The sequence below is a fragment of the Labeo rohita genome, unplaced genomic scaffold, assembly GCF_022985175.1.
Source record: "Labeo rohita strain BAU-BD-2019 unplaced genomic scaffold, IGBB_LRoh.1.0 scaffold_95, whole genome shotgun sequence".
In the NCBI taxonomy this organism is placed as follows: domain Eukaryota; kingdom Metazoa; phylum Chordata; class Actinopteri; order Cypriniformes; family Cyprinidae; genus Labeo; species Labeo rohita.
Genome location: NW_026129909.1, coordinates 183,297 through 197,565, shown reverse-complemented (window position 1 = coordinate 197,565; position 14,269 = coordinate 183,297). Strand labels below are relative to the sequence as shown.

The 14,269-nt window shown below is 37.5% G+C and overlaps 1 protein-coding gene across 3 annotated transcripts in view; it reads left to right on the top strand.

Moving 5' to 3' along the window:
- lcor (ligand dependent nuclear receptor corepressor) overlaps positions 1-8,043 on the top strand; it is a 48,994-nt gene extending 40,951 nt beyond the window's left edge. For all 3 annotated transcript variants that reach the window (XM_051105271.1, XM_051105270.1, XM_051105272.1), the window contains exons 6-7: positions 2,084-2,180; positions 5,269-8,043. In XM_051105271.1, coding sequence (XP_050961228.1) covers positions 2,084-2,180; positions 5,269-6,310 — 1,139 coding nt within the window. In that variant the 3' untranslated portion in view covers positions 6,311-8,043. The remainder of the gene's footprint in view (positions 1-2,083; positions 2,181-5,268) is intronic.
- Positions 8,044-14,269: the final 6,226 nt, after the last annotated feature.

Sequence of the window (14,269 nt, the reverse complement as noted above, 5' to 3'; positions counted from 1 at the left end):
AGAGTTAAACAGTTTACGTTTTCGAATCCATTCAGCCGATCTCCAGGTCTGACGGTAGCACTTTTAGCATAGCTTAGCATAGATCATTGAATCAAATTAGACCGTTAACATCTCGCTCAAAAATGATCAAAGAGTTTCGATAATTTGACCATATATAATGACGATAATTTTCCTATTTAAAACTTGACTCTTCTGTAGTTACATCGTGGACTAAGACTGACAGAAAATTAAAAGTTGTTATTTTCTAGGTCCATATGGCTAAGAACTAGACTCTCATTTCGGTGTAATAATCAAGGAATTTTGCTGCCGTACCATGAGTGCAGGAGCCGTCAACTTGGCCGGCTGCAACTCTGCATCTACACAAACTTAGTGCCAGTCACTTTCAGGCACTGCGTAATATCATTGCACCTGCTGCACCATAGTAATCAAGTTCCTTGATTATTACGCCGGAATTAGAGTATAGTTCCTAGCCATTATCAGCCTAGAAAGTCGCAACTTTTCATTTTCTGTCAGTCTTAGTCCACGATGTAACTACAGAAGAGTCAAGTTTAAAATAGGAAAAATATCGTCATTATATATGGTCATTTTTGAGTGAGATGCTATCGGTTTAATCAGATTCAATGATCTATGCTAAGCTATGCTAAAAGTGCTACCGCCAGACCCAGAAATCAGCTGAATGGATTCGAAAATGGTAAAACTCAACTGTTTAACTCTGGGGGAGTTGGACAATGAGCCTATTTTCAAAAAAGTGGAGTGTTCCTTTAACAAAAAAGGTGAAACAGTGATATAGGACGATTTTGAAGTTGAGGGAGAACATGAGATGGGAGTTTTTCGACATACACTAACTGTCACGAACCGGAAAAAAATCAGTCCAGGCAGAGTAAGACAAGACGAGCATTTGGCATTAAAAAGCATATAAATTGTATTATTTTTGTTAAAGTAACCAATCATTTTGCTAGATAAACCCTTCTTCTATGGCTGGGATTGTTTATAACCGCATTTGTGATCATTTGAAGACACATTTAAGCTGCATTTTGAAAGTTCAAAATCGGGGCACCATAGCAGTCCATTATATGGAGAAAAAATGCTGAAGTGTTTTCCTCAAAAAACAATTTCTTTATGACTGAAGAAAGAAAGACATGAACATCTTGGATGACAAGGGGGTGAGTACATTATATGTGAATCTTTGTTTTGGAAGTGGACTTCTCCTTTAACTAACATGAACGAACAATACATTTATGAGATTTATTAATCTTTGTTAATGTTAGGTAATGAAAATTCAGTTTATTGTTTGTTCATGTTAGTTCACAGTGCATTAACTAATGTTAACTAATTAACCTTACTGTAAAGTGTTACGATTGTTGTTGTTATTTCCCTGTAAAATGTTTGTTTTTACACTCTTTTTACAAAATGTGTCTTCATTTGGATAGAGATGGGCAATTGTGATTTTATATTACAGTGTTTACAGAAACGGTGTGTAGAAATGATTTTAAAGTAGAACCAGAACCTCGTAAAGAAAATGTGAAAAACTTTCAAGTGCTCAATCGTATAAAATATCAAAAAAGAAAGTTGGATCTATGTGTGACCATGGACCACAAAACCAGTCATAAGGGTAAATTTTCTGAAACTGAGATTTATACATCATCTGAAATCTGAATAAATAAGCTTTCCACTGATGTGTGTTTTTTTAGGATAGGACAATATTTGTTAGAGATGCAACTAGTTGAAAATCTGGAATCTGAGGGTGCAAAAAAAAATCTAAATATTTAGAAAAATCTCCTTTAAACTTGTCCAAATTAAGTTCTTAGCAATGCATATTACTAATAAAATATTTAATTTTGATATATTTACGGTAGAAAATTTACAAAATATATTCATGGACCATGATCTTTACTTAATATCCTAATGATTTTTGGCATAAAAAAATATATATATTATTTTGACCCATACAGTGTCTTTTTGGCTATTGCTACGAATATACCCGTGCTACTAAAGACTCGTTTGGTAGTCCAGGGTTGCATATGGTTGAAATAAAACTGGATGATCTTTATTTTAACATCTTAAATGATGTTTTTATGTGCAGATGGAGTCCTTGACCTCTCAACTAAGAAGAACCACAGTCATGGTAGTGTCTCGCTGAAAAGCTCTCATGGTTTCTCAATCATGCCCACAGTTAAGGGGTAAGAAGTCGTTTTTTTCAGTGTTAAAATATTAACATAATTGTGCTGTGTCAAACATGGTTTCTGTTAACAAAGTCCTTTGTAGCATTGTAACTATCACAGGCAAGTCTGTTGCACACGTCTGTAACCGTGAATCAGACACCTTTAAAAGAGTCTTATTTTGTGTTTCACTTTAGTTTGTGGTAGCTCATAAAATTAGCAAAGAATCTGATTTGAAATTCTTTAAACACAATAAAACCTTGTACTGTAGGTAACAGGTGTCTTTAAAATGATGAAGTCTTTTAGGGTAAAATCTGGTGCAGAATGGTGTGTATCTGCAGTTTTCATAGTTCATCTGAAGCTTGAAGGAGCAGACGAGCCAGAGTAATCAGAGTGAAGTGTCATCAGAGCACAATGGTGATAGTTTAAGGACAACCCCTTATGGGACTGTCAGTTTCCAGCCTAGACAGTCAGTGTCCTTATTCTTTTCTGTACTAAGACACTTTAGGGTACTTAAACTAAGGTACAGAGTATCATTTCCTTAGGAGAAGTGCATTAAATTTACTATTACATTTTTTGTTCTCTGAAAGATACTAAATGGTACTGTGAATGATCATCTATTAAACTTCTATTACAAGGTACAAACCTTTTCTTAATCAAATGGTAGGTGTTTAACCTTGTAAAATGTTAACTTTAAGCCTTAGGTGGGTCAAACTAAATATTACACAAGCTGTTTCTTTTCATTTTATATGTGGTTTGCAGTGTTACATTTCGGACATTTAATTTGTGTGATTTTATTTTCTAGCAATAAACATAAAACATGTAAAATATATATGTAATGTATTTGTTCCCAAACTACCTTACCCCATACTTCAGTGACAGATTAACTTAATTTTAAATTTGCTAACCTGTTACCCATTCAAGAAGTTTATCAGCTGGAATATTGATGAACTTATTTCCTATAGACAGGTGTCACAGTTACGTCACTTGCAACTGCACACAAATAATGGTAGCTAAAAAAAACACTGGTAACAAGTGGAGTGAAACAGATAAAATCCATGGAACAAAAAAAAAAAAAAAAAAAATTTTAGTGCCTTTTGATGCCAGAATTAGAATGCAGATATATTTTAGAGAATACTGTCATCAAAGATAACATTTGAAGTTACACACAGATGTTTAAATGGACAGACTATAGATGAAAACTGCTATGATTTTATCTGCTATATCTTATGCTTATATATTTTCTTAGGGCAAAAGCCAGAGCCGAGGGGGGAAAAAAAGAGAATGATGTGTAATTTTCTTATCAGAATTGTGAGATTTAATCTCGGAATTGCAAGAATAAAGTCAGAATTTTGAAATATAAACTCAAACCTTTTTTTTATTCTTTTATTCCATGGCCCAATAGAGTGTTATTTGAAAACAATCATTTTCTGCAACCAGATAATCTCTGCCCACAAAAAAATATCATCAATGCTTCCAAACACTGAATTGGTCTATAGATTAAAGAAAACATATGATTAACCTTTTTTTTTTCTTCTTTGCAATATCTTTGGTAATGCTTAAATGATTGGGCTTGCTAAATTCAGTCAACACCGCACTTGGTTTGAATTGAAGGGGGGAAAAAGTGTCTTGCATGTTGCCATGCTGTAATTGGAGGAAATCATGTGGTAACAGAGTTGATATCAAAATGTTGGGAACAAAAAAAATAAATAAAAGTTGCAAGTTTATATCTGCTAGTTTGGACTTTTTATAACAATTTAACTCAACAATAGTGAATTTGTCAATTCTCAGGGGGAAAAAAGCCAGAGCCAAGGGGGGAAAAAAGAACATTGTTATATTTCTTACCAGAATTGTGAGATTTAATCTCAGAATTGCAAGAGTACAGTCAGAATTTTGAAATATAAACTCAAATTTTCTGCAACCAGAAAAGCTCCGATAAGCTTGCATGTCATCATGCTGTAATTGGAGGAAATCTTGTGGTAACAGGGTTGATTGCAAAATGTTGGAAACAAACAAAAAAAAGTTTATGGTTATTTAAATACATTAATCTTCATAAGTAATTTTATTATAGTTGTTTATCAATTAAAGAAGTTTACGTTCAGAATAAACATTCCTGATAATTTACTTACCCCAATGTCATCCAAGATGTTCATGTCTTTCTTTCTTCAGTTGCAAAGATTTTTTTTTTTTTTTTTTTTTTTTTGAGGAAAACATTGCAGGATTTTTCTCCATATAGACGATTTCAATGGTGGTCAGCAGGTTGAAAGTCCTAATTGTAGTTTCAAAGGGCTCTACATAATTCCAGATGATGTCTTTTAATTTTCTAAAAAAAAAAAAAAAAAAAAAAAAAAAAAACCACTAATTTTTAATACTTTTTAACCACAAATGCTTGTCTTGCACTAGCTCTGCAATGTGCATCCGTGGCTTCATGCATTACGTAATCAAGTTGGAAAGGTCATGCGTGGTTAGTTTCTTTGTCTGTGTACATTGGTTCAAAAAAGGTAGAGTAGAGCGAAAAACTCCTTCTCATTTTCTTGCACATTTGCTTTATAAACACTGGGTCAATACTTCCGCCTATGTCACATGTGCGTGATTACGTAATGCTAATTCAAGCCAAGCATTTGTGGTTAAAAAGTATATTAATTTGTATTTTTCTTAGAAAATTAGCAATCGATCTGCTAGATAAGACATTTATTCCTTGGCTGGGATTTTGTAGATCCCTTTGAAGCTGTGTTGAATCTGCAGTTTGGACCTTTAAAGTGCTGGCCACCACTGAAGAAAAATCCAGGAATGTTCTCCCCAAAAACCTTCATTTCTTTTCAACTGAAGAAAGACAAACTTGAAGATCTGGGATGACATGTGGGTGAGTAAATTATCAGGAAATGTTCATTCTGGAAGTGAACACAGTTCTCTAAAAGTTCTCACATACAAAAACCATGGTAAAAAAGTAATGGTACACCAAAGTTCACCCTATTCATGGAAAGCTCCCTATTCACTTTCTAGGAGACAAAGGAATTGTCCCTTTCCTTTACAAGACTGAAGTACAAGACTTCATTCCAGTAGCTTGCCACATTCTCACATCTGAACATTTTATCTTTCCACCAATTAGGCGTTCCCAGAGAGCTGATCACAACTATCGAGATGTTGATGATGAGGATGGCTTGCCACCGAGAAGCTTGCATGATGGGATAAGGGAGAACTGTATTGGTTCTGGACCCCTCAAGCCACCCTTGGCCCGCTCGCTCCTCATAAAAGAGGAACTCCTGAGCCAGAAACATCGCCTCCTCGGCCAACCTCTTTCCTTGGCCAGCCTCGAGTCCGCGGGTCTCCTCAACAGCCAAGCCCAGTCCCTCCTCTCCCGCGACGGGACATGGGGGAAATCCCATCTAGACGGCCTCCTGAAGCTGAAGCAAGTCAGCGGCGACCTAAACGACCTGTCTCTTTTCCAGGAGAACCAAGGCGTGTTCACCAAGGGCGCAAAGTCCCACGACACCAGTTCCATCACGGTAAAGAAAGAACCAGGACATTCCCCTCCAGTGGACTTGAAGATCCCCCAAGTCAGAGGCATGGACCTGTCTTGGGACTCCCACGGGAACGCCTCGGATCTCTACAGTTACGGCTCTATAGCTTTGGGCAACGTGCACTCGGAGAATGCGCTCAACAGGAAGCTGAGGGCTATCTTGCCAAAGCAGAGTCGCAGGGCCGCTCTCGGAGGCCTTCTCGATGGGGGAGCTGTGGGCGAGTACTGGGGCACAGACCTCGAACAGCCAACTTTGGGACCTCAGTACCCGACATCAGATCCGGAGGCAGACCCAACCGGCTCCAAGCAACCCCGAAAGAAGAGGGGACGATATCGGCAGTACAACAGTGAGATTCTAGAAGAAGCCATTGCTGTGGTGATGAGTGGGAAGATGAGCGTTTCGAAGGCGCAGAACATCTACGGAATTCCCCACAGTACCTTGGAGTACAAGGTGAAGGAGAGGATGGGCACCCTGAAGAACCCACCAAAGAAAAAGCTTAAACTGATGATGAGGGCCGAGGGGCAGGACTCCGGGATCACCGCCGAAACCGAATCCACGTCGACGCCCGCCACCACGCCCATCGCAATGCAAGTGGATGTCTTGCAGGGGACAGGAGACAAAGTCGAGTAGATTACACAGAACACCTCATGAAGCGGAAAACGTTTTAGATTCTGACAGACACACAAAAAAACACAAAAAAAAAACTAAAATGATTTGGAATTGAGGATGGGGCTTTAATTGTGCCAATTTACTTGCAGTATCTGGGTGAGCACAACTGCAGGGATTCATGGGAGGATTTAAGCCTGATAACTGGGGATAAGAAACAAATTGGCGGTTATCACAGTGGTCGCATTGACACTGCAAGCATTTGCTGATGTTTTTTACAACAAAAAGCAACAAATGCGTACTAAAGCCATAAGAGAGTATCGACAGAGAGACATTTTATTAAAAAAGAAACGCAAGCAGATTAACCCTCTGTTCGCCCCCCCTTCATCTGAACTTTGCGCGCTGCGCCATTAGTGCTCTTGCGTTTTGGACGGCATGCCATTTTGAGAAACGAGAAGCGGGGTTTCAAGGGTTACGTGCAAGTCTGGAAATTGACCCTTCAAAAATGAATTTTAACTCCTCTCATTAGTAGGTTTATGAAATAATCGTGATCTTTAAAACTAATTTATTTCAAATGGAGTTGACAAGGATTCTCACCAGGGATCGATCCTAGGCCCGTTTTTCTATTAACAGGTAAAAACAATTGCTTTCAACTCTTTGTAGTTTCCTCCTTTTATATTCTGCACCATTGAAACAGACTAAGAATTAGACACGTCCATTTTAAAAAAAGAAAAGTATGAAGCTTAAGATTAGTCATTCAGGGATGCATGTTTGTGATGTTGAAAAGATTTTTTTTTTTTTTTTTTTTTTTTTTTACTTTACTGTAACTAAACTTTTCTTTAACTCTAGCGCTTTCTTTTGCACTACACTTTCAGTCTGGCGCTCGCCAGAGCCTAAATCTGGCAATTAGACCTGATTACCTCGACACTGCTTGCATCACGCACTTACTGTTCTGTCTGGCGTACTACATAATGCTCATTTTACAGTACTCTCTCATAAAAGGATTTCGACACCCGTGAAGGGACAATGCCGATTTAAGCCACACAGGACAGGAACGTGTTTCCGATTCACATCTTTCTACTAAAATTAATCGAGGGAGAATGCACGCAGCCAACTTGTGGCTGATCCTGGCTACTCCCTCGTCGCTGCTTATAGTCAGTCGCTGACGTGTATATTTATAAAAAGAAGAGCATTTTTCGCAGAGGGTTGGTTTTGGGGAACATAGGATGGGGGGAAATGTAGGTAGGGTTATGACCATGTAACCCTGTTATATTATAAATTAGCGTTCTTTCAGAGAGCCAATTCTTGTCTCTGAATCGTTTCTTTTCCTCATGTAAAACTCAGGGCAACTGAGACAAATATAGCGATCGTGTTTTTAGAGAAACAATGCATCTTACCTACTTGAACTGGAACCTGTGACGCATTCTCAGTCAATGAGTTGGGTCAGGGGCAGGGCTTTATACCGGGCGTAGGTTGGGTCGAGCTGAGCCATGGATTGCAGACATTGGTGGGATGTTATCGTTCGAAACACCTGGCCAGTTGGGAATTTTCTGAGATCTCTCTGAAAATAGCACTTTGTTTAAAAAATAAAAGCGAATATGTTTGGGTGTGTGTTTTAAAGTAGCTTTCGCAGTAGCAGATAGCATAAAGGAGGCTTGCAAGATCAAAGGGGGTGCATTTCAACGACCCCCGGCGTCCTGCGGCTTAGACCCAAACATGCTCATTTTGTTTTGGAAAAAAAAAAAAAAAAAGAATTACCTCTTCAATATACAGTGGTCGACAGCTTGAACTCTCAGATTTGTCTAGTGTTGCCTCACTGTTTATTGTCACATCGCCCCTTTTTTCAAATCTAAACTGTGTCTGATGTATATAAAACCGAAAAAAGCGCATAGATCTGTGAAGATTTCAAAGAGAAGGCTTTTGGAATGGCATGCTCCACTTTGATGTTGTTTTGAAGGGCATTCTGGTATATATCACTGCCTGGTGCTCACCCAGTCTGTGACAAAAAATTATACTTCAAACTTCAGGGTTTCTGATGATGAAACTGACTCTTTGAAATGTACCTTTTATTTATTTCATTATTTAATTTCAATCATTTTAAGTAAATGGCATGCACCAGTTCAGTGGAGGCTGATTAAGTATTTATAATCGGACACTTAGTGGACAACCGGGAACAGACCTGGGCTCACCCTTTTCATTTTGTACTAGACCCACATGTATAAATTGTACATATTTCATGCTATACTTAATTATCTCGTTAGGCAAAAATTATTTTAGTGTTGTTACTTTTGCTAGTTGCATTGCAATTATAAACTTAGTAGAAATTTGATTATTATAATCAATACAACAATAATAATTTAATGTATAAAGAATCTTAAGTTAGAATCATATTCATACTTATAAGATCCCTTTAGGTCATCTGGCATCAAATGCACCAACACTTTACCAATGCTGAGCGTTTGAAGTGTCTAATTAAAAATTAAGTCCTTAATTAATCAGTCAATCAATTTAATTTATTTATTAATCAATGTGATGTAAAAATACTACTCAGTTTTGATTAACTCTTGCTATTTAAACATTTAAATTAAACCAGTGTTTTTGTCTTGTTTTACAGTAAAATATCTAAAGATGCATAAGGCTACGTTTACACTAGTGCGTTTTTGTTTTAAAATGCATAACTTTTGCTACGGTTAAGCCTATCGTTTATACTACCTTTTGAAAGCTCCAGGGTTGCATTTCAGTATAAACGGACCAAAACGGAGACTTTTGAAAACGATGGAGTAGATGCTCTGCGTATCCTTGACGGCCATGTAAACAATAACATCATACTCATTGTTGTACCCATAAATATGTATAGGTAGATTCCCCATTTAATCACTCCAAGCACGTAGACGTGTACGCCATCTAAATAATAGGGAATCTACCTATACATATCTGTGGTTGTACCTGCATGAATGGTCATGTGACATGCGTTTTCAGTTGTGTAGTGTAGACAGAGATCGTTTCTGAAACGCAGTGAAAATGCTAGTGTAGATGAGATTCGTTTTCATTTTAAAACGAAAACATGCTAGTGTAAACAAGGCCTATGTTTACACTAGTACGTTTTTGTTTTAAAACGCATAACTTTCGCTACGCTTATGCCTATTGTTTACACTACTCCGGCATTTTCTACCCTCGAAAACGAAGACTGACCGTGTAAACAATACCATCATGCTCATTGTTGTACCCATAGATATGCATAGGTAGTTTCCCCATTCAACCGCTCAACCCGCGGCAACAGTGTTAAAGTAGCCCAATTCCATTTGAAAACCACAGACTTGGCAACACTGGAATCTACTTATACATATCTATGGTTATACCTGCATAAATAGTCATGTGACATGCGTTTTTGGTTGTGTAGTGTGGGCGGAGGCCGTTTCTAAAACGCATTGAAAACGCTAGTGGGATCGTTTTCATTTTAAAATGCTATTTTAAAATGAAAATGCACAGTGTAAACAGGGCCTAAGATACGTTTTCTCTGTTTCTTAGGCTGCGTTTACACTAGTGCATTTTCGTTTTAAAATGCATAACTTTTGCTACGATTATACCTGTCGTTTACACTATTCCAGCGTTTTGTACTTTCAAAAACACACAGACCTGTTTTAGTTTGAAAACTCCGGGGATGCGTTCTCAGTGTAAACGGACCAAAACTGAGACTTTTGAAAACAATGGAGTAGCTGCCCACCTTCGCTCTGTGAATGCTTGATCACTGTGCAAACAATAACATCAAGCTTGTTGTTTAACCAGATATGTATAGGTACATTCCCCATTTGACCGCTCCTAGCACGTAGATTCATCTGCCATTTAAATAATAGGGAATCCACCAGGGTTGCCAGGTTTTCACAACAAAACCCACCCAATTGCTACTTTAAACTAGCCCAAAAGTAGCCCAATCGCGTTTTGAGGGGGGTCCCCCGCATTTGGGGGGGCAACACTGGAATCTACCTATACATATCTATGAAAATGCGGCAGACCCCGTTTTAGTTTGAAAACTCCGGGGTTGCGTTTCAGTGTAAATGGACGAAAACGGAGACTTTTAAAAACGATGGCGTGGCTACCTACATTCGCTCTGCGTATCCTTGATGACCGTGTGAACAATAACATCATGCTCATTGTTGTACCAATAGATATGTATAGGTAGATGCAACATTCAACCACTCCAAGCACATAGATGGGTCTTCCATCTAAACAATAGGGAATCTACCAGGGTTGCCAGGTTTTCACAGCAAAACTCACCCAATTGCTAACATAAAATACACGTCTTTTGGTTGGGTTCCCCTGGTAAAAGCATTCCAGGGGCTAAATATTACGTTATTAAGGTCGCTTCAATCCGCGGACATATAAAACAACCCACGGCAACAGTGTAAAAGTAGCCCAAACTACGGACTTGGCAACACAACAATCTACCTATACATATCTATGGTTGTACCTGCATAAATAGTCATGAGACATGCATTTTCGGTTTCGTAATGTAGACGGAGATCGTTTCTGAAACGCAGTGAAAACGGTAGTGTAGACAAGGATCGTCTTCATTTTAAACCACCATTTTATAACGAAAATGCACTAGTTTAAACAGCGCCTAAGATACGTTTTTCTTGATTTCGAAAAACGCAAAATTCTAAACATTATTTTTATTGTTTTAAGTCTACATTTGGTTGGATTCGCCAATAAAATTACAATTTTACTGGAAAACAAGATAAACATAGTAGTTTGAAGTGCAACTAGTAAATCAGTAGTAGATCAGTAGCTACAACTAGATTATTCTATTATAATTGAATATTTTTCCCTGTAATTGGCACTTATAAATTATTGCACTGATGGCTATGAAAGTTGTTTTGCAGCACTTAAATCTAAAAGTTTCAAACGACCACCTCTGTTTAGAAAGTTTTGAACTTTTGCCTCACTCCTGTACATTCGGCAACCTTTATTTATCATCAGCTGTCTGTTCACTACGGTGCATGCCATTTCAACCTATTTATTTAATTTGACTTTAGAATTAATGTATTACAGGGTTAACGGCTCCCCCTGTCCAAAAACATCCTCCTCTTGAAGAAATTACAAACCGTCTTTACTCAAATGAATGTAGAACCATTTGCGAACAATTTCTTAAAGTAGTTGTTTAGAAATTACGGCACTTTCACATTTCATACTTTGAAAGGACTGTTTTCAGTTTTTCTCTTGCTGCTCGTGTTTCAATATTTGTATTTTTTGTTTGCGTTTCTCTGAAACGTACACCTGTAGCCTTCAGTACTTTCGTATCTCAGGATAGATTCAGCAGAAGGGTTCGCAATATTTGTCAGTCGGATAACGATGCAGACATAACTACCTGTACAAGACGTGCACAGACATGTTATATTAACTACAGTCTGTGCACAATATACCTCATCCTCGGGAATAAACGCACCTTTCTGTGCCACATCCTTAAATACCATTCAGGGGCACGTGGAAAAGGAGCAGTTGAAACTCTGGGAAATGAATTTTATTTTCCTACTTCACCCTCTTTTTTTGTCTTCTAACGAGAGGGATGGCAAGCGAGGCATTTCATGTGTCTGACTGACCAATATTTACGCCCTTTTCATTCAGGTACAGAAAACCGAACTTTTTGAATACAATCAAAAGTTTCGCTTAACATTCGCATCTTGCCAATAACGGGTCCCATCCTTTAAGTTCACGTACAACGTTGATCGTCAAGTCAAACATCAAAGGATACTGTGGGTAAGACACTATACCTTTTTCCTGTGCTCTGAAATGCGATTTCAACCGTCATGGGTGTTTTCGTGGAAAACACAAATGGAGGTTTTGAAGGGGAGAATATGGGACAGGTGGAAATGTTAACCTTCTGTTGTTTTTTTGTGCGCTCTGTAAACTTGTTTTTAAACTGCATTCCAAAAATTTCAAGAGATACCTTTATATGGAAGAAAAATCTATACATATACAAATGAATATATATTATATTTATTTTACTGTTTATCTTTTTATTTGTCATGCTTTTCTGGTTGAATTCGAAATGCTACACTAAGAAATGATGGAAAACAACGCTGACAGCTACAACCTCAGTTTCTGTACCATATGAAGTGCCATTTGTTTTGTCTCAAGTGGCCCACAATGATTTACTTTATGAAAAGATGCTTTTTTTCTCCTTTTTTTTTTGACCTTCACTGCATATCCACATAACGGCATTACCTCAGGTGAGATCTCCAGAGCAGCTGATTCTACAATTAGTTGTAGAAATCAGGACCTGTACTTGACTTTTACACGTTTCCAAAAACGCAACTATTACTTTTCAAAGGAAGCAGTTTATAAATGACGCTAGTCGCATTTTTGTTTTCCTCTGGTGTGTTTTAAAATCTTAATGTTTTGCTTAACTGAACCACGGGTCTCTTTTTGAATGCAACTTTATTGACGTTAGCACACGAAAGTTCAAATCAATAGGGCACACATTTGTACGCCACAATTAATACACACTCCATAAACCTGTGTGCACACAAAACACCATCAGGTCTACATCATGTGGGTGGTTTTACAATTTTAGGCTATTGGTTTGATAACTTGATGAGAAAGAAACCGAAAAGGCATGTATGGACACTCCAAATTAGTTGTCTTTATTATTATTTATTTCAAAGCATGGTTTATTTTTTGTTCAAACCATTAATTAAGCCCTGAATTATTTTGTCATGTTGCAGTTTGTTCAAACTTTTCTTTTCCTACTGATTTTGGCAAAATGACAATGAACAGGCACACCTTTATTTAACAGAAAACATCGAAATTGGGGCAACAAAAAAAAAAAATTGTCGGCAAACATAGTAGTCCAATTGTAGATATATCCATCGTACTGTCAATCTATGCACTTGAGAGGATAAAGTTATTTGCACCATAGCCGTTTTCTGTGTATTATGTAGTTTTAGGGGCATGATATTAAGTTGAATATTTTATTAGGTGTAGATTTCCATCGTTTGCAGCTGTATAGCTTAAAATAGCTGTTGTCATGGTACAACTTGCCGCACACGCCATGGTAAAAGACATGTTTTGAATGTAACCTTCTAGAGAAACATGTCTCTGAGAAAACTGATGGAATATGCACAGACAGTTTAGCTCAGAATAGATCAACTCAGAAAACTGCGTTCACTATATACTTTATGCATTTCGTTGGAATGTTGGTGTCATCCGGAGTGCCTGTTTTGCAGTGTTCAATCGTCACCGATAGCTCGATAATTACATTCAATCATCATTACATGACTAATCGTTGTTTACTACTTAATATAAATGATAATGAGCCGATGACACCTACTGATAATTGGTAACCACAATCGAAAATCGTTAACTAAGGCGACTTACAATCTATATGTTATTTTTCTTAAATTGAATCAATGTCGTCTTTATTGTTTTAATGCAATTAAATAAACATTATAAAATAATAAAAATTACTTTTAAAAGTTTTTATATATGTATGTAGGTGAAGTGTGGAATTTTTGGGCCACTAGTGGTTTGTCATTGGTCTAGCAAACAGATAACCACACCCCCAACACTCTCAATTGGATAACCCAGTGTTGCTATACTAGGCTGTAGGGTTGCGACGATAAATCGATGCATTGCAATTCATGGAATGTTTAAGAGATTTTCCGAATGCATCGTGATTTTCAATTCTGGGCTTAGTTTTTAACAGCACATGGTGCTCTAATCTAGTTTTTAGTTCTACATTTTTGCTATGTCACACCATATGACCAATTTTTATTGGTCAACTACCCAATTGCCTATTAAAAAAGAGTGTGGAGGGGCGTCATGTTATTGCAACTTGGCTCAAAATGCTTATAATGTGAGATTAGTGTAAACACAGCGCACTGTAAACGCCCTTGTAATTCACTTCAACCTGTTCAAACTTTATGGATGATTCTTTTAGTTTCAAGTGTGTGTAAGGAATTGGAAGCAAGCAGAGTATGGCTGTTT